General features: G+C 38.9%; 1 protein-coding gene across 1 annotated transcript in view; it reads right to left on the minus strand.

Annotated features, from left to right (window-relative positions):
• Window positions 1-22,162, minus strand: part of LOC105861252 (fatty acid desaturase 2-like protein FADS2B) — a 37,048-nt gene that overhangs the window by 8,269 nt on the left and 6,617 nt on the right. The window contains exons 2-6 of the mRNA XM_012746643.1: window positions 14,389-14,499; window positions 11,182-11,379; window positions 9,763-9,864; window positions 5,910-6,035; window positions 3,972-4,032 (exon numbers count right to left, since the gene is read on the minus strand). Of these exons, the coding sequence (XP_012602097.1) occupies window positions 3,972-4,032; window positions 5,910-6,035; window positions 9,763-9,864; window positions 11,182-11,379; window positions 14,389-14,499 (598 nt within the window). The remainder of the gene's footprint in view (window positions 1-3,971; window positions 4,033-5,909; window positions 6,036-9,762; window positions 9,865-11,181; window positions 11,380-14,388; window positions 14,500-22,162) is intronic.

Below are 22,162 nucleotides of genomic sequence, written 5' to 3' on the forward strand. Positions count from 1 at the left end.
TTTTGTCAAACATCAGTTAGCTGCAAGTAGGTGGTTTTATATATGTGTTCTCTGTTTTGTTCCATTGGTCTATTTCTCTATTTTTATGCCAATTCCATGCTGACTTAATTACCATAGACTGGTAGTATAGTTTGAAATCTGGTAATGTAATGCCTCCTGATTTGTTCATTTTGCTTAAAATTGCTTTGGATATTAGAGCTATTTTCTGGTTCCACGTGAAGCATGCTTTGTTAAGTATTTTCCTAGATATTTTATTTCCTTTGTAGCTGTTGTGAATGGCATCAAGTCTTTGATTTTACTCTCAGCTTCACTGTTATTGGTATATGTTTGTGCTGCTAATTTTTGTACATTGATTTTGTAACCTGAGCTTTTGATGAATGTATTTATCAATTCCAGGAGTCTCTTGGTGGCATCTTTGGTGTTTTCTAGGTATAAGATCATGTTGGCTACAAAAAAACAATACTTTCAAATAGTATTTTCCCATTGGAGGATCCTTATTTTTTTTTTTTTTTCTCTTGCCTGATCATTCTGGTTAGGACTCCAGCCCTATGTTGAATAGAATTGGTAAGAGTAGGCATTTTGTCTTTTTCCAGTTCTTAGTGAGAATGCTTTCAACTTTTCTCCATTCAGTATGATGCTGGCTATGAGTTTGTCATCTGTGGGTCTTTTTATAATTTTGAGTATGTTCCCTCAATGCCTACTTTGTTGAGAGTTTTTATCATGAAAGTGTTCTAAATGCTTTTTCTTCATCAATTGAGAAGATCATATGATCTTTGTTTTACTTCTGTTTATATGGTAAATCACATTTATTGGCTTATGTATGTTGAACCATCCTCTCATCCCTGGAATAAGGCCCACTTGGTCATGGTAGACTATTTTTTGATATCCTGTTCAGTTCTGTTTTCTGGCATTTCATTGAGAATTTTGCATCTATTTTCATAAGGAATATTGGTCTGTAGTTTTCTTTTTTATTGTGTCCTTTCCTGGCTTTGGTGTCAAGGTGATACAGTCTCATAGAATGATTTGGGAAGAATTCCCTTCTTCTCCATGCTATGGAAAAATTTCTGCAGAATAGATACCAGATTTTCTTGGTGGGTCTCATACAATGTGGCTATGAGTTCATCTGGTCCAGAGCTTTTTTGTTGTTGTTAGTTTTGGAAGATTCATAAAGCGAGCTCTACTAGATCTAAGAGGAGAGATAAACAGCAACATTGTAATTGCCAGGAACTTTAGCATCCTACTGACAGAACTGAACACATTATCCAGGCAGAAAATAAATAAAGAAATGCTGGACTTAAATGAGAATATAAAATAATAGAGCCTAATAGATATATAAAACTATTCCATCCCCAAATATTAAGTATACAATTTTACTCAACAACACATGGAACATTCTCCAATATTGATCATATTTTAGGTCACAAAACATGGTTCAACTAATCAAAAAAATGAAAATTATACCATGTATCTTCTCAGACCACAGTAGAATAAACTAGAAATCAACTCTAAGAGAAACACCCAATTCGACACAAAGTCATAGAAATTAAGCAAACTGCTGCTAAATGATCATTTTATTAATGACAAAATTAAGATGGGAATTCAAAGATTTCTAGAATTGAATGACAAAGAGGACAAAAGCCACCAAAATTTATGGCATGCAGCAAAATCTGTCCTGAGGCAAAAATTCATAGCCATAAATACCATTAACAAAAAGGCAGAAAAATTACTAATTAATAATCCAATGATAAATCTCAAAGAACTAGAAAAGGAAGAGCAAACCAAACCCAAAGCCAGCAGAAGAAATGAAATAACTAAGATCAGATCAGAACTAAACAAAATCAAAAATGGGAAATTATACAGATCAATAAAATGAAAAGTTGGTTCTTTGAAAAGATAAACAAAATTCATAGACATCTTGCTAGATTAATCAGGAAGAGAAGAGAAAGGACTCAAATAAGCTCAATTATAAAGGAAAAAGGAGGTATCACAACTGATACAACAGAAATACAAATTACCATTTGTGAATACTAAGAAAATCTCTCTGCACACAAGCTCAAAACCATAGAGGAAATGGAAAAAAATTCTGGAAACATATAAGCTCCCAAGACTCAATCAGGAAGAACTAGCACTGTGGAACAGACCAATAATGAGCAATATCATTGAAGCAGCAATAAAAAACTCTTGCATCCCAGAAATGTTTCCTCAAGGACCTGAGAGCCATCCCTCTGAGACATAGTCATCAGTAAGGACAAGGCCCTTGTATCCTGGTCTGTGTGGGAAAGCAGGAGGCAACCCCTCTTCAATAAGCTCCAGTCTGCAGAAAAAATGGCCTGGACCAATCACATCGACCAACTCCTCCACTCCTACAAAATCCCCAAAATATTTCAGTACTTTTTCTTTATCTTGTCCCAGAATTTGTTTCAGCAGAATTAAGCTCACCTGCTACTGATGTCTCTCTCTCCTACTTCAGTAGCCTGAATAAAATTTGTCTTGCTGCCTTCAACAAATGTCCAATAGTCCTTCTCTTTGACATTTGAGTAGGAATCATTCACACCCAATTTGCTAAACTGGCATTTTCAGGGAAATGCCCCAGTGAAACAGCTCTTGGGTGGCAGTGTGGTTTGTGCAGTGGGCATTCTGCAGTGAATCCACACCATTCACTCATTCCTCATTAGCTCAGGGCATATTGCACCACTGCAGACAGGGTAGGTAAACACACATTTCTCTGGAAAGTCCATAAAAGAAACTCCAACAGCTTTTTCCTGAGCAAACACACATCTAGTTAGGCTGGGGATCTGTTACCTTACAAAATAAAGCAACAATGTCCTTATTCTTGCAAAAGTAGGGGAAGGTGATCAGTGAGGTATTAGGAAGGCTAGATACCAGCTGTAGAGGAGCCAGCAGGGATGGTCGGCCCCACCTTCCAAAAACTTAACCCACCACCATCCTCCTATGGCTTGTAACAAGTGTTCCCTAGTGGCAGACACCTGGGCAAATCAGATCACCTACACCAGTGTTTCTCAACCTCAATACTGTTGGTGTTTGGCCAGGTGATTATTTGTTATGAGGAACTATCATATGCATTGTAGAATGTTTACATTGCATCCCTGGCTTCTGCCCACTGTATATCAGCCCTACCCTCCACTTCTGTTGTGATAATCAGGAAATGACTATGATAATCAAGAAATGACTACTGTCAATTGTCCCCTGAGGAGCAAACTATCCCTGGTTGAGAACCAGTGGCCCATGGAAAATGTTTGATTCCTCCCCTGATTTTGCTTTATTTCCAAAGTGTGTTGCATGTTTTAGACGCTCAGATTTGAGGTTCCTTGAAAACTCTCTTTGTGAGCTGCCATGAGTTTGATTTTGGATAAGAGCAAAGACTTTTCACTCATGACATTCCTTTCTTCATATCAGAATTACTCAGCTATCTTATTTTCTTTCGAGCTTGGCCCATGTGTTCACACTCAGATGTCTTCTACGGTTGTACGTAGGCCATGGAGCAGCCAGCTTTCTTCCACACAGCGTCATGGGAGATGCCTTTGATTCCTGGGCTTCTCCTTTCTGTGGTGTCACACTAAATGTTTCAGAATTATTTCCCCATCCCCTTCCCCTGCCTGCCCAAATACGCCTCTCCTTTTCTCTTGACAGGTGTTTTGTCTTTCCAGGATGAGAGTCCCGGGTGCAGGTCCCCTTGACTGGCAGCTGCCTTCCCTCCCTCGTGGGGCATCTCCCTCCTTCCCTGCTCACCACACAGAGTGAGGAGATGCTGGTTAAAAAAGGCCTATTTGCTTTTCCATTTCCCTTTGAAGATTTCTACTGTAGTGAGTCTGAAACAAGACATGCTGCTTTTCTCAGTAACAATAAGACATGGCAGTTTTCTGTGAGAGAATTGCAGTCAGCCTTCTGGCCTGACAAGTGCTCGCTTAAAGGAAACAGGATGGTAAGGAATGTGCCTCTGGGAGACTCACCCATGGTGAAGTACAGGTGCTGCTTTTCATAGTTGATGTATTTGATTTTCTTCTTGCCATACTGAATGGAGAGAGGAAAAAAAAAGATAAAATACGAGAAAACACTTCTGCTCATTACCCTCAAGGTTGTGTGTGTGTGTGAATGTGTGTGTCAGTGTGTGTATCTTCGTGTCTAAAATCTCTATAGAAAGAGCCATCTTTATTTAGTTTTTGTTAGCTGTCAAACCTGAGTCATTAAAACAATCAAAATCGAAATCAGAGTGAAGCTTGTGGTATCTTTTTGCTTTAATTAAATGTGAGCAATTCTCGCACAAATTGATTGTGAGGATTGTGCTCATTTGATTATGGGGGTTGTGATCATTTTTTTTTAATTCAGTGGAAATCACTTTGAAATTTTTCCTCATTATGCAAAGTGGAATAGTGACTGAGAAGTAATATCTCTAGTGAGATTTTCTACCTCTTCTTCAACTGTGTGAATTAGGATCCTGTTTGTAACTCAGACTCCATTTTCTTTCATTCATCCAACAGATACCAAATGGTCATATGATAAAAGATATAGGCATGAGACTCTCTCATCAGTCTCATCTTTCTTCTTTTGCATTCTCATCATGAATCTCACACTATGGTTTACTATTTTAAGGCATGCTGCTAATATTTATAATATTTAGTCTATATTATACACAATTATATATTACATATTATCACATAATTTCTATATTACACTCACTATTGAGAATTTGATTCATTTTTCTAGGAGTCCCCTTAGTTTATCTGGCTGTGCTTAGGGCAGAAAGATAGCAAGTGCTTTGAGAAGAGATACATTTCCTTGCTTATCTCTATAGCTAGTTTGTTTCAGGAAGACTCCCTCTAAAATACTTGGTAATTTAAGTAGTCTTAACATGGTGGTTTTAAGTTGAAGTTGAAAGAATCAATAACTGAGAAATTCTGAAGATGAGTTTTCTCCTCCATTTTCTGTTGTTTAAGATTCTTAAATTAGAGCTGCTATCTCTAGTTGTGTTAAGAGGTATTTAGGCTGTGGTTTATTGTAAATTTACCAAAATGGATATGAATTAAATATAACAGTGTGGTCTCTTTTAACTGGACTGGAAGTAGTTGTTATAACTAGATATTTTATTATTATTATTATTATTATTATTTTGAGACAGAGTCTCACTCTGTTGCCCCCCTAGAGTGCCATGGCCTCAGCCTAGCTCACAGCAACCTCAAACTCCTGGGCTCAAGAAATCTTTCTGCTTCATTCTCCCAAGAAGCTGGGACTACAGGCATGTGCCACTATGCCCAGCTAATTTTTTCTATATATTTTCAGTTGGCCAATTAATTTATTTCTATTTTTAGTAGAGACAGATTGTCACTCTTATTCAGGCTGGTTTTGAACTCCTGACCTCGAGCAATCCACCCGCCTCAGCCTCCCAGAGTGCTAAGATTATAGGCGTGAGCCACCATGCCTGGCTATAACTAGATATTTATATATTTGTGATCTAGTGCTTATAGAAAGTACTGTCCTGTCTTCTCTTGGTGAACATTTCTCCATATCCTCATTAAACTCTGGACAGTCACTGCCAAACTCACTCTTCTAGATCCACTATCTATCCCTGGCTTTTGTTGCCTCAGAGGTAATGATAGGCACTGGACAGGGACCCACTGTCACTAGGGCGACTCAAACAGAGTTATGTGGGTTCTTTAACAGGAAGTTGGACCAGATGACCTTTAAAGACACAAGTCATGATTCCAAATCTGCAGCCTCAGGTTCAGTTATTTCAATTGTGTATTTTGGACCTAAAAGAAGGAATAATACTCCCAGATGATCTGTGAAACCAGACCTTTCATCTTAATCTTTCCAAGGAAAGGCCAAAGGTCAGCCTCTGTAGGAACCACTTCCAGGAACATTTCTCAGGTGTCTGGGATTTCTAAGTGTACCTGGACAGGTTGCAAATCTCCAAGCAGAAAAAGCGGAGCCATGTTGACATCTGGGTCTTTGGGGCAGACATTTGTTTTTACATGATGTTGGAAGTGCGCGTAATTCCACCACTTTCCTGACAGGCCCTAAGGGGAAGAGAGGGCTTGTTAGCTGAAAAAACTCTCTCCTGAAATACCCTTCACTGTCAGAGTTTTCTGAATCCACCCTCAAATTCAAAATAAGATATTTGAGATTCTTGATCTTTTTGCCCACTGCTGGGTCACAGAATGACTCATTGGACAGAGGCTTTCATAGCTTATGAAGAAATAATTTCCACATCTAGAAGCATAAAGTCAGGCTAAAACAACTTCTGATAAGGACAATCATAAAAGCCTGTTGAAATAAAACATTTTCCCATCCTTCTCTTCTTTGATCATTATTTCCTCCTGCCAAAAAACAACTGAATATAGATGGGGCAGACAGTATTATTGCTATTTTGCATATAGAGAAATCCCAGCCCCAAGACTTTAATTAGTTCTGAAGAAAAAAATGGCCCCAGGTTTCCTATTTCAATGAATATTTCAAAGAATGGATCTGGAGTTATCTCTTTGTGGGGTTAGGCTCAGATCATTGCATGTTCCGGCTTCAATGCCTTCATATCAAAATGAATGAGAATAAAAATATTTTAGCTGATGCCAAGCTTGAATCACCTCTGATTAGCTTGTTTGTGATTCTGTCTCTCATTGAAAGTCTTAAAGTTTTAATAAAGCAAAGGATTTGGAGGCACTACATAAACTACATGTATAAATACTGCTCTGTGGTTTGAGCAAATCACCCATGCTCTGTGAGGCTCAACTTCATCTCCAGTACACACAGAAAAAGCACATTTACCTCCATGGGTTGCTTGGGCACACATGAGATGTTATATATGAAACGCTGGCACGCTGAGATATTCATTTTACCTTCTTCACATTAATAATTTACAGAACAATAAACAGTAGTAGTAGTTTGTGATTGCATATTTGACAGTTCTTAGTAACCGGTCTATATTTTACTCTGCACTGTCTAACGTAATATCCATTAGCCACATCTGGCTATTGAGCACTTGAAATGTGGGCAGTAAAATTAAGATGGGCTGTCAGTATAAAAAATATACTGGAATTTGAAGGCTAAGAAAAAAGGAATGTGAAATATCTCAATTTTTATTTTGATCACATGTTGTAATGATAATATTTTGAATATTTGTGCTATAATAATTACCTTTTAAATGTGGCTCTTAGAATATTTAAAATGCATATATCATCTTTACGTGACTTGCTTTGTATTTTTCTTGTAGTTTACTGGCCTAGACCCTATAGATCTATGGCAGAATGCGTGCCTAAATTTGAAATTTTGTGAGCATTAGTACTGCCTTTCCATCACCTTCTTTGCAGAGTCCTCTCTTAGCAACTCCTTTTAAAAGCCATTTCCCATTTTCTCATTCTGCTCATGAGTCATCAGGGTTATATTCACTTCAACTAGTGCAAAATTGCTTCTCCAGACACAATTTCTATAAAAGGAGTCCTGTACAAATTTGGAGCAATAGGATAGAGTGATTTTTAAAAGTGCCCCCAAGGGCGGGGATGATCTAAAATATTCCACACACTGGCACCAAACCAACTGCCAGTTACTCTGGGATATGTGAGTGTTGCCTTTACCCTGACTAATCAGAACAGAATAGGGAAAATGGGAAGGAGCATTACCTGAAAAGCACAATGACATAATAAAAGCTTCCACTTTTATTCTATGCTAAGTGTTTCTGAGTGTATCCAGAAAGACCTTATCTATCTAACACTGGTGGATAAAGGGTGGAATATGTGCCTACAGGAATTTTCTTGTAAAGTGAAGCTTATCACATAAAAATGACAATTTGTTATTCATTCTAATGATTTTGAGTGACAGACATGTCTCTAATACACACCGAATTCCAAATCAGAGCTCTTTAATATACTTAAGCTTCACTCTGTGTAAGATGAGAACAGTTGCTAGTATCTTGCAACTCAACGATATTGTGACGTATCTTCCTCACACCATCACTGTTAAACAGGTGTCTTCATGTTTCTTGGTCCTCATTTTAGTTATAGAAGATTGTTTCTACTATTAGTAGCAGCCAACCATTATTAAGCATTTCCCATAGCCAGGCACTGTGGTGAGCATGACACACGGGTATTGTATGTAATTCTGACAATGTCCCTATCAGGTCCCTGAGCTCATTTTGTAGTTGAAGAAACTGAAGTTCAAAGACATTAAGTAACTTGTTCGAGGTCACCCAGCTGTTGAGTGGCTGAGCTCCCACAGAAGGCAGGTCTGCTGTTAAAGCAGCAGTTCTCCATCCTGCCTGCAGGTTAGACGGTCCTTGGGGAGATTTCAAAACTATGCTGATTCCAGGCCCCACCACAGCTAAATTTGATCAAAATATCTAGAGATGGTGCCCAGGCATCAGGGTTTTTCTTTTTCTTCCTTTTTTAAATTTCTTCAGGTGACATAAAATCGTAACCAAAAATGAGAAGCAATGCTGTAGACTCTGCACTATTTAATATTGTGATAGGAATGCTTCCACTCACCAGCTTGCAGCCATTGGTTTAAATAGTTAACCCCTTTGAACATCAACCGCAGCTGAAAAACAGGGGTGTTATAATCCCCACCTCATGAGAATCACAGGAGACAACAGCCCGATGGGGCTAGTTCTGAACCTGGCAAGTGGCAGGCTGTCATCTGACATGGGTCCTATCTGCCTTTCCCCACCATTTGCTGGCAGTGCTCATGGCCTGACCCCTGCATGCCCTTGACCATTTTGTAGGGGACACTTTCCAGCCACTGCAGGTGGGGGAGCCAGACACCCAGACAGATATACACGTGTGAAACTGCTGTTGTAAGGAAGAAGAAATGGGCTCTGTTAGAATGCAAGGCTTAGTTAGTGGAAGGCTCTGGCCTCTCTTCTGGGCCAGAGGACAGAGTCACCAAATCCTAGAAAGTTCTAGAAAAGCAGAAATCTAGTTTAACCCCTAATATTACAGATGGGAACTTTGAGGGCCAGAGATAGAAGAATGTGATTAACTCAGGATCACACAGTGAGCATTGTCAGAGCCTTGGGCTGACAGCTGCTCTGGGAGAAGTCACATTTGCTCATTTACACACTCACTCACTCATTTATTCATTCATCAATGCTTATTGAAGGCCTACTATGTGCCAGGCACTCTCCTAGGTGCTGTGTGGTCGTGGTGAACAGAACAGTGTACTTGCTTCCTGGAGCTTCTTAGCTTATACCAGGGGAAGTGGACCAGCTGTCTGGGTGGTGCAACCCTCATCTCTGGAGCAGAGCCTCCTGTCTTTCCCTGTCTACTCTTTCTCTTTCTCTTCACGTGTGTCTGTTCTCCTGCATCTTTTTCTTTATTTCTTCACAGCCCCACTCTTCAAAGACTAGTTAAATTTGCTGGATTCCCCTAACTTCACAGCAATAAATGTTCAAATCTCTGCTAAGAATATTACCACTCATGATTTTACAGTGAACATCTCCATTTCTAAAGGCACAAACTTTTTTTTTGCAAGATGGTTCCTTAGGGCAGTGAGGTGCCAGGGAATGGGGCAAGTAGTCTATCATAAAAAGTAGGTTTTTCTCATAAAATTTTAAAATTCTTATTTTAGCACAAATTTTATAACACTGCATTACATATTAGTATATATATTATCTACACTATTAGTACATTTACATTTATTTGTGGGGTATCATAAACATTTCTTACTGATATGAGTGCACAGTCAAACAAACATGGAAGTCAGTGACAGAAGAAATGATATTCAAGAATCCCCAATCTACTCCCTGACATCCAATACCTTGAGATGGCACATCACAAAATTTTGCAACACATGGTTCCACTTGGATTTCTTAAATATGAAATTGTGCCCTGCATCATGCTGCAAAAATAGACACTGTGCCTAGGAGAGACAAAGTTGTTAGAGATGACAGGAACTCAAAAAGAAATCAACAAATAAGCCCATAGTAGATTCATGAGCCCATTTGAGAATACTTGGTGATATCACCTGAAATCAAGCCAAGTTTTTATTTTCCACCCTGGCCTGCTTTTCTAACCACTGTGCTTTAGTCCAAGTGGTTCTTTCAGCCTTGAATACTCCCCTTCCCACTGTCAAAATCGTCCAGGATGGTCTGGAAAGACTGTGGACTTTGGAGTCAGACAGATTTGTACTCTAAACTGTTCTTTACCAGTGTTGAGCTTTATGACTTTGTGCAAGTTACTTGGTAGCTCTGAGCATCAGTTATTCATCTGGTAAACAGAGCTAGTAATACCTGACTCGTGGGATGTTATGCAAATTACATAGATGCAAAGTGCTCAGCTCTTGCTAAGCGCCAAACAGCTATTGGATTATTTCCTTGTTTCCAAAAGACACTTTTTAAAGATATAAAGCAATATGACTTTTCATTAAAAATATTAACATGCAAAATTCTATAATTTGATAACACATTGCTGTTTATTCTCTAGACAATCTTCTCCACTTGTTCAAATGAGAATTAAATATTCCTTTCTACTCCAACAGCACACACTGTTCCTCTCGTTGGCATTAATACCATCCTGTCATGCAGTATGTTTACCTGTTTGAGTGATTCTCTGCTCTACCAGGTGACTCCTTTCTCAGGGGCATGAAGCTTGTTAATTTCCCTTCGTATCCACAACACAGTGTTGCAGCCACAGAAGGCCATGTTCAGAGATCCACACTTGATTCCAAAAGGATTTATCAATTACCCTGCTAAGTACCAGCTGCTGTTTATCATTTACAGAGGGACTTACATATTCTTATTCTCATAAGATACAGTCTCTGCTCTTGGAGAATTAATGGTCTGATGCATTGATAAATGTTGGTTCCTTAATTAATGAAAGATAATGTTGAGTGTTACATGGCCAAGGACAAACTTTCAGTTACTGAAATTGTGAGAATAAAATGAAACAACCATTAGCAACTGTCATTAATTAAAAATTTACCATAAGCCCTCCACTGAGCTAGATATCATACACGTATGTTTAGTCCTCAGAATAATTTCATATTCATTTTTATCCCCGTTTTACAGATGAGAGTACTTGTGCCCAGTGACATTTTGTAACTTGCTGCTTAGTGCCTGAAAGTGATGAGGATCTGGCCAAGAAGCCTCAGACAGCAGCTGACACCGATGGAAAGAGAGAAGACGAAGATAGAAGCCATCCTGTGAGGACACTGCCTGGGCTTAGGATATCTGCTCACCTGGGAAATTGTGAGCAGAAAGGCAATGAATATTGTAACACACCAGCCACTGCCAAACTGATACACTGTTAGCCAAGCCAGGAATTCCAAAATCAAGATGTGGGCTAAGTGGAGGAAGAACCACGCCCGGTTGACATCGAACATCTTCATATCCTCTACTGTCTTCCGCAATTCTTGGAAATCTTTCACCAACTCAGACTGTGAAATAAGTAAAGAAAATAATTAGTTCATTCAGGGAAAAGGGAATACAAATTTATATCATTAATATTATATTTTGTTCATTTATGATAAATTTATTTTGTCAGTAGAATTTTTTTTTTACTTTTTTTATTTTTTCAGCATATTAGGAGGTACAAATGTTTAGGTTACATGTATTGACTTTGTCTCACCCAAGTCAGAGCTTCAAGACATCCATTCCCAGGTGAATCTTAAGCAGAATTTTATTAATATTAATAAATTTAATTTGCCCTAATTAAAAACAACAAACAATAAATCAGTGAACAAAACTTTCAAAATAACGTTCTGAAAATTTTCTTTTCTGGAGAGGAGAAAGATGATTAGTGACTTGCAAACTGTCCTCAAATTGCGATGGAACTCAGAATTAGTTTTCTGCAGAGGAGGAGGAAGGGGAGAAAGGCTCGGTACACGGATACAGAAGCCTAAGAGTTGCCTTTTAATCCATCAGCATTGTTTTAGGTATTGATTATGCTCTGGTTTTGCTTTGGGGAACTTGGTCATTTATATGATTCTGCGTTACCATAGTTACTGGTAGAGTTTACAAAGTGCTGTGCAAGTCAAGTGTTTAATGTGTAAAAAGGGCTCTTTCATAGAAAATGATGAACAAAGAATAATATAGTTCAGTTAGAGTAGCTATAAGGAGGATTTTCTGAGAGCTGCTCAGTAAATCTTTCAAAACAAGACAGCATCCCGGTGGCATTAGTGTGTATCTACTGGTAAGAGTGGTTCTGTGTAAGTACACTGTGTGCATGTGCATGTGTGTACGTTCATATGCAGTATTAGCATTGGTTTATCAGCCTACAATGCCATACTTTGGAGTGTGAAAATTGGGAAGAAATAGCTGTTGGCTTATTAAGTATAATGGGTTTCAAACCAAGACAGTCGAGAAAGTGACCAGGGTATAAGAAAGACAGTAGGTTGTACAGATATAAGAAAGGAGATAAATTAGAAATAAAAAGAGCTATGAAATCAATTTTAGATGTCAAAAATACCATTTGAAAATTCACTTATTAAACTATTAATTTATTTTATTTTTAATGGCAGGGTCTTGCTCTAACTCCCAGTCTGTAGTGCAGTGGCATGATAGTAGCTCACTGAAGCCTTGAAGTGATCCTCTTTCCTTAGCCTCCAAAAATGCTGGGATGATAGGCATACACTATCACACCCGGCCTGATGCAACTTTTCAAGCACACGATGCAGGACAAAAGTCTGGATAGATTCATCGCCCAAGCCCCCATCCTCCTTGCAATTCTTGTGTCCATGGATCATTTCAATAATTTTCTAAAATTAATTAGTCATATCTAGGCTGCACCCAGGCTAGCCATCTATTCCTGCACATTTATTGCAGGGTAGGCAGTCATCAAAATCCAGAAGAGTGAATGATCTGAAGTCATAAGGAAGTCAGTGACAGATGCTGGACCTAAACCCACACCTGACTCCCAGTTTGCTCAAACACTAATTTTCTATACATAGTGACTTGAGAATCCCCATAGACATACAAAAGAAAATTTATGGTAGATCTTTTACCCCAGAGATGAATAATCTCTTATATAGTATTGTCTTATATCTCTCAGCCATTAGTGTTATTTTCTTTTTCTTACAGAGAATTTTTAGAAAAAACAATAGAGCTTTGTGTCATCTTCCCTTTAAACCTAGGGCCATCTGACACAAATGATAGAGATATATCTGGAAGTTTGTAAATTATTAGTATCGCCATTGCGTTAATAATAAAGATGATATTTAAAGTTTATGAAACATTTATTATCTTTAGACACTGTGGTAAGCACTACAAATGACTTTACTTCTTTCAGCCATCTTCCCAATCACTCTTCTCAGGTTGGTCCTATTGTTGCTCACAGGGAGAGAAACTGAGCCAAAAAGAAGTTTGCGAACTGGCCTAAACTTACACAACTTGAGAATGGCAGGGTTGGGGTGTGAGTTCAGGCTGTCCACCCTCAGAGCCCACTCTCCAAACAGAGCTGTGCTGCAGGATGCACATGGGCCCACAGTGTGACCCTAAGCATTAGTCTCAGATTTGCAGCTAACCAGTTGTTGTCCTCAGATGAGCCTTGCTATGTCTGTGAGTCTGTCTCCTCATTTCTTAGAGAGGGAATAAAATCTTCACTCTTTCTGCTTCAGAGTTGTATATGGACCAGTGTTTTGTACTAATTATTTCAAACAAATTAATAATCAGACAAATGAAAGCTTTTATAAAAAGTAAACTGCAAAAAATAGAATTGCTACATATTAGGTAAAATCCTTTTAATGTTTATGCAAAACCATACAGGTTAATTTTTAGTCTTATAGAGACCCCGTGAAGACAATATGTCATGTAGTCAAAATATTAAAGAAAGAACAGCATTCATCCTTGGGAATACCTAAGGGATAGGTATTCCTTAGGTATACCTATACATTTGAAGTCTCAGCTCTTTGATATACAAGCCATGGGACTTTATGAAACTAATTTATTCTCCCTGAATGGCAATTTGCCCAAATATAAAAGAGCTGTAGTTAAGAAATATTTACATCTTTCACTCAACAGCTATTCATGGAGTTCTTACGATATGTTTTATCCTGTGTACGTAGGTTCTGAGGACACAGCAATAAGCCAGACAGACAGATTCTCTGTTCACATGAAACTTAGTTGAGGAGGGAACATAGACACAGGCATAAAATGCAAAATTACAAGCAGCCACTTGAGAAAGTTATATGTGTAAGTAGCGTGGCATGAAGTAGGTGCTTACAGAAGTGCTCATTGATCCAAGACCAGAAGTTCATTCTTTTGTTTCAAAGAGGGTTCTGAGACAAAAGAGGAAGGCATTGCTTTGAAATATGCAGAATCCACTCATTTACTCTGCTGTGGGCATACCCAAGCACAGCAGCTGCTTTCTCACAGAACAGAGTAAATTGGCCTGTAACTATGCCATGTCTCCATCCTTCCACACACTTGGATCCTGAAACCTCACTCACGTTTTTGTTTCTCTCCTGGCTGGGCTCTCCTGGTGCAAGCTCTCCAATGAGCAGTGGCTTAAGGTACAACTGGACAACATCAAGCTTTGGGTGTATAGCCTTGAAGACATCCTGTAAATCAGAAAGAGTTATTAGAGGCTTAGAAGGGACATGCTTAACTACAGATTATCTCCTTGCTTATCTCATTTGGTGCCCACCCTGGCAATCAGCAAAGAGTACATAATAGAGGATTTGTGTCTAACTCTAGGTTGATGCTTCAAATCGCTTGATCAATATTACCCTCTCTGGGAGGGTTGTTTCTACATTCTCGCAATAATGAAATATGCCATAAACATTTGAGTGCAGATGTCGTTATTATAAAATGTCTTTTTTTCCTTTGGGAATATGTTTAGTAGGGGGATTGCTGGATCAAACGGTATTTCTATTTTTAGGTCTTTGAGGTATCTTCAAATTATTTTCCACAGGATTGTACTAATCTGCAGTCCCCACCAGCAGTGTAAGAGTGTTCGTATCTCTCACTGGTATTAGATGATATCTCATTGCAGTTTTGATTTGTATTTCCCTAATGATTAGAGATGTGGAACATTTTTATATATGTTTGCTTGCCATTATTCTGTCTTCTTTTGAAAAGATTCTGTTCATGTCCTTAGCCCTTTTATTGATGGGGTTGTTTGATATTTTCTTGTTGATTTTCTTAAGTTCTATATAGATTCTTGTTATCAGCTTTTTATTGGATATGTAGACAGCAAATATTTTCTCCCATACTGTAGGTTGTCCATTTGCGCCAATGATAGTTTTGTAATCTATGCAGAAGCTTTTTAAATTTTATCAGGTACAACTTATTTATTTTTATTGCTTCTTTGATTGCTTTGGGGGTCTTCATAAATTTTTTGCCTAGGCTGATGTCTAAAAGAGTCTTCCCAACATTTTCTTCTTAATTCTTACAGTTTCATGCCTTAGGTTTAAGTCTGTTATTCACCATGAGGTTAATTTGTGTGAGGTGGGTATCCAGTTTCAACCTTATGCATGTGGTTATTCAGTTGTCCCAGAGCCAATTACTGAATAGAGATTTTTTTCTCTACTGTATGTTTTTATCTACATTTTCTAAGATTAGATAATAATATGCAGATGGTTACATATATGGGTTCTCAGTCCTGTTCCAAATATCTGCATCTCTGTTCTGTGCCAGTCCTATGCTGTCTTGGTTACTATAGCCTTGTAGTAAATATTGAAGTCTAGTCAACTAATATCCCCCAATTTGTTCTTTTGCTTATGATTGCTTAGGCTACATGAGATCTTCTCTGGTTTCACACAAAGGGTAGAATTATTTTTTCTAAATCTGTAAAGAATGATGATGGTGTCTTGATAGGGATGGTATTAATTCTGTAGATCAGTTTAGGTAGTATGAACATTTTAACAATATTGATTCTGCCAATCCATGAGCATGGAAGATGTTTCCATCTGTTAACATCTTCTATAATTTCTTTTATCTGTGTTTGTAGTTCTGTATATATATGTCTCCCATCTGCTTCATTAATACATTCCTAGATATTTAATTTTCTTTGAAGCTATTGTGAAAGGTGCTGCATCCTTTATTTGATTTTCAGTTTGCCAGTTATTCCTATACATTTGAAAAAAATATTTTCTGGCAGAGTTTGTATACCATGTTGTAAAATTTCCTTCTTGAAAGGCCTGTGATGACCAAAATTCTTGGGCAAATTAATTCTACTGATGGAAGTGGAGGGAATTAAATGAAGGGGAGATTGAATAGTGACTGTGTTTACAATTTGTGTCCTATGTACAAGAGGCTCCATGGGCCAACTCATAGGCATCATTTTAGTTCTATGAGCTTCCATCAGTTCTGCTGTACAAATAAAGACATTGAGTCTCTTAGAAGAGAAAAGTTTTGCCCCCAAATGTCACACAATAGCAGAGTAAGGATTTGAACTCAGAGCTCTTTGAGTCTAAAGACCTTAAGGTCCATTACAGCGTTAACAGGTATAATTCTTTCTCTGAAAGGCCTCCAAAGAAATGAGCAAAGTCAGAGCCCTTTGTGATATGCTAAAATCAGTATGTACCTGCTGGGCAGATGGTGATGGTATCTCCTCACCTTAGGTTTTAGTGACATAAAGCACTTTGCCTCTGGCCCCAACCTGCCTCCCCAGACTCACATTCTCCACACCCTTCATGCTCCACATTCTCTACTGTAACCTCCCCATTCAATGCTGAATCCAAGCCCCTCTGTGCTGCTGAAGCTTTGCAGACACTGCCCTTTGCCTTGACTTCCTTCTTCCATTTTCTCTTCATAAAAGCTTGTCTCACACCTGAAGACCCATCTTAATTATGCCTCCCTGTATCATTCAGAAAAGTTATTCATGATTGGCCCTGGTCTCACATGACACTTTATTACTAGACATTTTCAAATTATGTTGTAATAAATTTATATACCACTAAAAAAAAGTTTATTAGTGATAAATTTTTTGAAGACTGGGTCTATGTATTATTATTAATCACTGTATATATAATGCCTTTTGCTGTGCCTGCAATGTAGTATGTGATCAGTAAATCCCTGATGAACAAAGGAAAGGGTAAATGAGTGGATGGACATAGCATTTCTATAATGAGGAGGTGGGATTGCCAAAGCGTGGTGTTCAGAGAATACAGCATCTCCACTCTCAGCCTCCCTATTCTCTGACTTTCAGGATAATTTAGCATCTCTCATTTCATGTCAGCCTGTGACTCCCTTCTCAATCATTGTCTCCACTGTTTATTCTGACTTACTCAAAAACTTATACAATAGCTCATCCTGAATTTGATTATTTCCTGATTATTAACAACATGAGAAAGTTGGGTTACTTTGTTTTAACAATTACCTTGAAAATTATGCTTCCCCCCCCCACTACATTTGGAGGGGATGGAGTGATGTGCATTAGTATTAAAGCAGGTTAATCGTTAATGAAGAGACAAACATGTAAAGTCAGAAGGCCTGAGATAAAATCCTGTTACCATAACTTAAATGCTGTATACAAACTGTGCCCTGTGTGAAGGCACTCAGCGGAGAGGGCAAGTATGGCCTGACTTCCTGCAGACACTCCATTAACGAAACTTGTGCTTATGGGGCTACAACCACCCAAATAGTATCCCTTTCCTATTTCACACTAAAGCACAGTATAGAGTAGCTGAGGAATACATGGTTCTTATGTGCACATTGCTTAACTTCTCCAAGCATTGTTTTTATTCCTATGTGTAAATAAAACAACATATTCTCTCCCATGGGCTCCGTAATTCTTTCCTTAACTCATTCAGTCATTCTGAAACCTATCAAGGACAGAGCCTAGCAGCTAATGGGTTAGGCTTCAGAATAAGGCATCAATAAATGGCCATGATAGTACATTATTATTGCTCAGTTCATCTGTGGTAGGTTAACATTTCCCAAAAACTTTGACAAAGAAACAAACACAAATCAGAAAACAACCTTGGAGAATGTGCTTATGCAGTCACAAACCAGGTAAGTAGAATGCAGACCTTGACTTACCCACCTCACAAAAGCACATGACTATTCTATGAAGACCCCACTCCCACACCTTTGCGTAGTTCCTCTTCGGCTTCCTCCTCAGATTTCACCTGTTCTAAGGCAATGGCTAGAACAAATCTGAACATATGTCAGCAGGAGTGTCAGGTAGGTTGTGAATAGGCAGATCTGTGGGGAGGATGCATATTTGCCCTTGCTTTGCAAGACAGGTGCTTTGGAGTGAAAATAAATCACGCAGTCACCAGATTTTCCTTCACCCTCAGGGAGAAGCAGAGGGTTATTTTTCCACTTCATCTCATTTTGGTGTTTTAGAACTTTCATTATTTAAAAACTTCCTTATACTGAGAAATTTTCTTGATACTTTCAGACAAGCTCTAGACCAAACGCTGTGTCTGTTTCTCTCTCTCCACGTCTCCATTCTTCCTTGTGAACCTAGGCATCCTCCTGGCTTCCCTATCGTATAGTAGATATCACAGTTAGTCCCCCATGCCAGACATCGGAAAGTCAGTTTAGATCCCTCTATCATGCTTATTTATCCAATCACTCATCAAATATACAGGATGTCACCTAACTATCCTTCCCAACTATTTCCTTTTCTCCATTCCGTTTGGTAAAACATTGCTTGTGCCTTCAGTATATTCACTTACTTTACCCTGGTCGTCCTTCATCTTCACTGGCTCTTCTCAATTTCATCCTTCACTTATCTGCCAGACTGAACTTGCAGAAAGGAAGAGTCTCCCCAGGGCTCTTTTTTCATCTGTTAGTACTAGATTCTCTTCTTTCTCCTCTCCTCCATCTCTTTTACAATAAGAACCATCATTCAGATGAAAATCAGATTATTTATACAATTTTGACAACCCAGGAAAGATGTAATATTACTTTGATCAACAGCTTAGACATGCTGGTTGGTGTTGTTGTGATGATGAGGGTGGGGGATGCTGTCCTGGGGAGTGCCCTCATGGTAGAGGAAGGAAAGACAGCCAGACAATGAGGGTCATATGCAAACCCTTCAGCTCAGCACTCAGGATCCTTCTGTCCTTCATCATTCTCTTTTCTCTCCTCCTAACTCTCTTCTCCCTTCATCTCTGCCTTGTCCACTTCTCATTGCCTGTGATTCCCTGCTATCATCATCATTGACTTAATTAATTCTGGCCAATATTGTGCTAAGTAGAGGAATTGTCTGGGCTGGGACATCCTTTTGGCTTGGTGCTTACTCATGACAACAATCATTTCTGTGCTTCAGCTCTGCACATACCCTCACTTCCACTGTCCCAGCCTTGCTTCTATTGGCTCTACTCATCCCAAAGCACTTGGGATACTTTCTTCTGGAGCTACACACAATGCCACTTTCTTCCATGTAGAAGTTCTCCAAGTAGTTGAAACAGAGTCTGCCATGATTCCACTAAGCTTTTGTCATCGTTTCTCTGTCATGTTGGTCTTTGGTTCTTATGAGAAAGAACTTGATTTTCTCAATGTCTCTGCTAGAATGTGATATGCCCAGGGATGGGTCATATGGTGTTCATTCCACAGGAAAATAAACACAATTTCTTTGTTCTGTACATGCCGCTCCTGAGAATATATCACAAGATTGCATTTACTTTTCTTTTTTTGTGGAGCTTAGAATATACTGCTGCTTTATATAAAACTTGTGGCCAACTATTTATTCATGTGTATTGCCTATTGTCAAAAAGGTTTTTAATCCTCATTTTAATAATTGAGGGTTAGTAATATTGCAATCATATTATAATCTATACAATCAATCCCTCTTTTTGGACTAATAAGCTGTTTCTGGCTTTTCTTGGGGGAGCTCTTAAAATTGAAATGATCTTGACCTAAACTCTAGTTAGTGGGGTGGTGGCATTAGTTTTAAATTATATATAGTTTGAATACAACCAGATAACTCATATGTGCAAAAACAGGAGTTTATGCCCCAACTTTGTCTTTCTTATAGATTTATTTTTCTTAGTAAATTTCTGGAAGGAAACTTTCTCAGGAGAATGAAGCAATAATGAAATACAAAAGCTGTCATTGTTTGAGTATTGAATTTGTGCCAAGCAGCATAGTGAGCACTTCATTTTATCTCTGCCAAATTTCACAGCAGTACTAATATGAAGATATTCTTATCTCTATTTTCTACAAAAGGGAATTGAGACTTCAAGAGCTTCAGCAACCTCCTCAAGATGTTCCTGGTAAATGTGGAGTCCACATGCAAAGCAGTCTTATTTCATTTCCATTATGCTGAGCCCCTACCATGAGCTGCAAAACAACTGAATGCATGAATGAAGGAATGACCCTTAAGTGATGGATTACTTAGGTGTCATTATCCACCTTTAAGGGGAGGATGGGGGCTGGAAAAAGAGCTACTATGTAAATAAGAAAAAGCTGCCCCAACTTTTGGCAGGTGCAGCCTTTGATCCTGGGATGGCACACAAAGACTGTACTTTGGGACACAGTTGCCACTCAGCTGCAAATCCCTGAAAGTTATAGGGTTAACCTTTGACTTTATGTTCACCTCTGACTTTATGTTCTGAACTCCTTCACTAGAGAGCATGATGTTTGTCCATCATATACCATCTTTTTCCAATCAGAAGAACCCACATATACCCAAGATTTCTAAGCTGGTGGTGAAGAAACAGAGAGTATTAATTATGTTTCTCTAGACATGGATGCTGGTGAAAGGAATAGTAATGGATGTAAATGAATGAACTTTTATCTAGAGTCTGACATTATTTCAAACACCCTACAGGCATTGGGTCAATTTACCATAAACCAATCAGATGGGTGGTGGCATTCGCATTCTGCAGATGCAGAAGCTGAGCCTCAGAGCACTTCAATAACTTTCCCAGAATCACATCACTGATTCCAAGGCTCAGGTTCCTGCACTCTGAGTGGCCACATTGTATTTTGGATGCTCCTGGAGGCTCCCATTCATCTTAAGCCATCTTCTCTTAGAGGATCTTTTCTCCAAACTTTTTTGTATAGATGGCTAAGGAAGCTTAGGAATTTGTCCTCAGCATATATGAATGCACTGGAGGCAGGTGTGAAAAATGAGGGAGTAGAAGTGACCTCCTGGCTCTCTAGTTCCCCAGTTATGAGAGGCTACCACCTGTGGCATTCCCAGTACTGGGGTGCTGGGTGGTTCAGGCATCACCCCTTCTCTTAATGCAGAATATTTGCACCAAGAATGATGGGCTCCACCCCTGTACAGAGGGAAAGGCAAGAAAAGACACTTCCCTGTGTGACTACCATGAATATGTGGGGCCTTGGTGCAGATCAATAGTTGATAGCCCATTAATTTGGCATGTCAGACAGGCTTTGGTCATTAGTAGGATCATAACTCTGGGGCTTGATTTCCACAACCAAGTGGCTGCCAAAAGTGGGGTTTGTGATTAGGAAATGAAAATTCTGTACAGAGGCCCCAGCAGGTGCACCATGTAACTCCTCCCATCAGAAGCAGCATCCCAAATGTGGTGGAAGAACCCTGAATATCATATTAGTGGCTCCCCCGATCAGCAGATCAAGCAACCATAGAAGCATACACATATAAGCTGTTTGGCAGCAGCTAAGATCTGCCTTGCTCTTACCACCACTTTAAGGTGGAATAAAGTCCAAGTAACCCTTGGGAGTAGCAAGACTCTTCCTAAAGATTGGACATTACTACTTCTCACTTGGAGACTAGAAACCAGCACAGGGGCACAAGATTACCTTGATAACTGGCTCCTCCATGAAATCTACAACCAATGACAGAGAGGGTAACCCCACAGCTCAAAACAGTGCCCTCCATCTAAAGATATTAGAGGGCAGTGGAGTTATACACATAGGTGCGATTCACCATATAAACCTTCAACTGGGGACCAAACTCACTAATATCCACTGGCAAGAGGTAAAGAAAAGAAGTCAGAGGTAACTCAAATTGCCAAAATACCTCTAAGGCAATATAAGGTGAGCATGCCTTTTCCCACTACTGTCAAGGAAAGTCCCTTGGGTATTTAAAGTTAAGAAACCAAACCAGTCCTAGCACTTCCATTTCTCAATCAATTACCCTGATGAGAAAACCAGAGAAAGAATGCAGGGAATATGAAAGAGCAGAGAGAAAGTCACCACCATAAGAAATCATGAGACCCTCAAAATGGGAAACTAATTTAAATGAAATGATTACATTGACTGAGGAAGAATTCCAGATATGTATTATAAGGATCACAGTGGAATTGAGGAGAAGATAGAAACCCAACACAAAGAAAC

The sequence above is a fragment of the Microcebus murinus genome, chromosome 4 (assembly GCF_040939455.1).
Source record: "Microcebus murinus isolate Inina chromosome 4, M.murinus_Inina_mat1.0, whole genome shotgun sequence".
Taxonomy (NCBI): Eukaryota; Metazoa; Chordata; class Mammalia; order Primates; family Cheirogaleidae; genus Microcebus; species Microcebus murinus.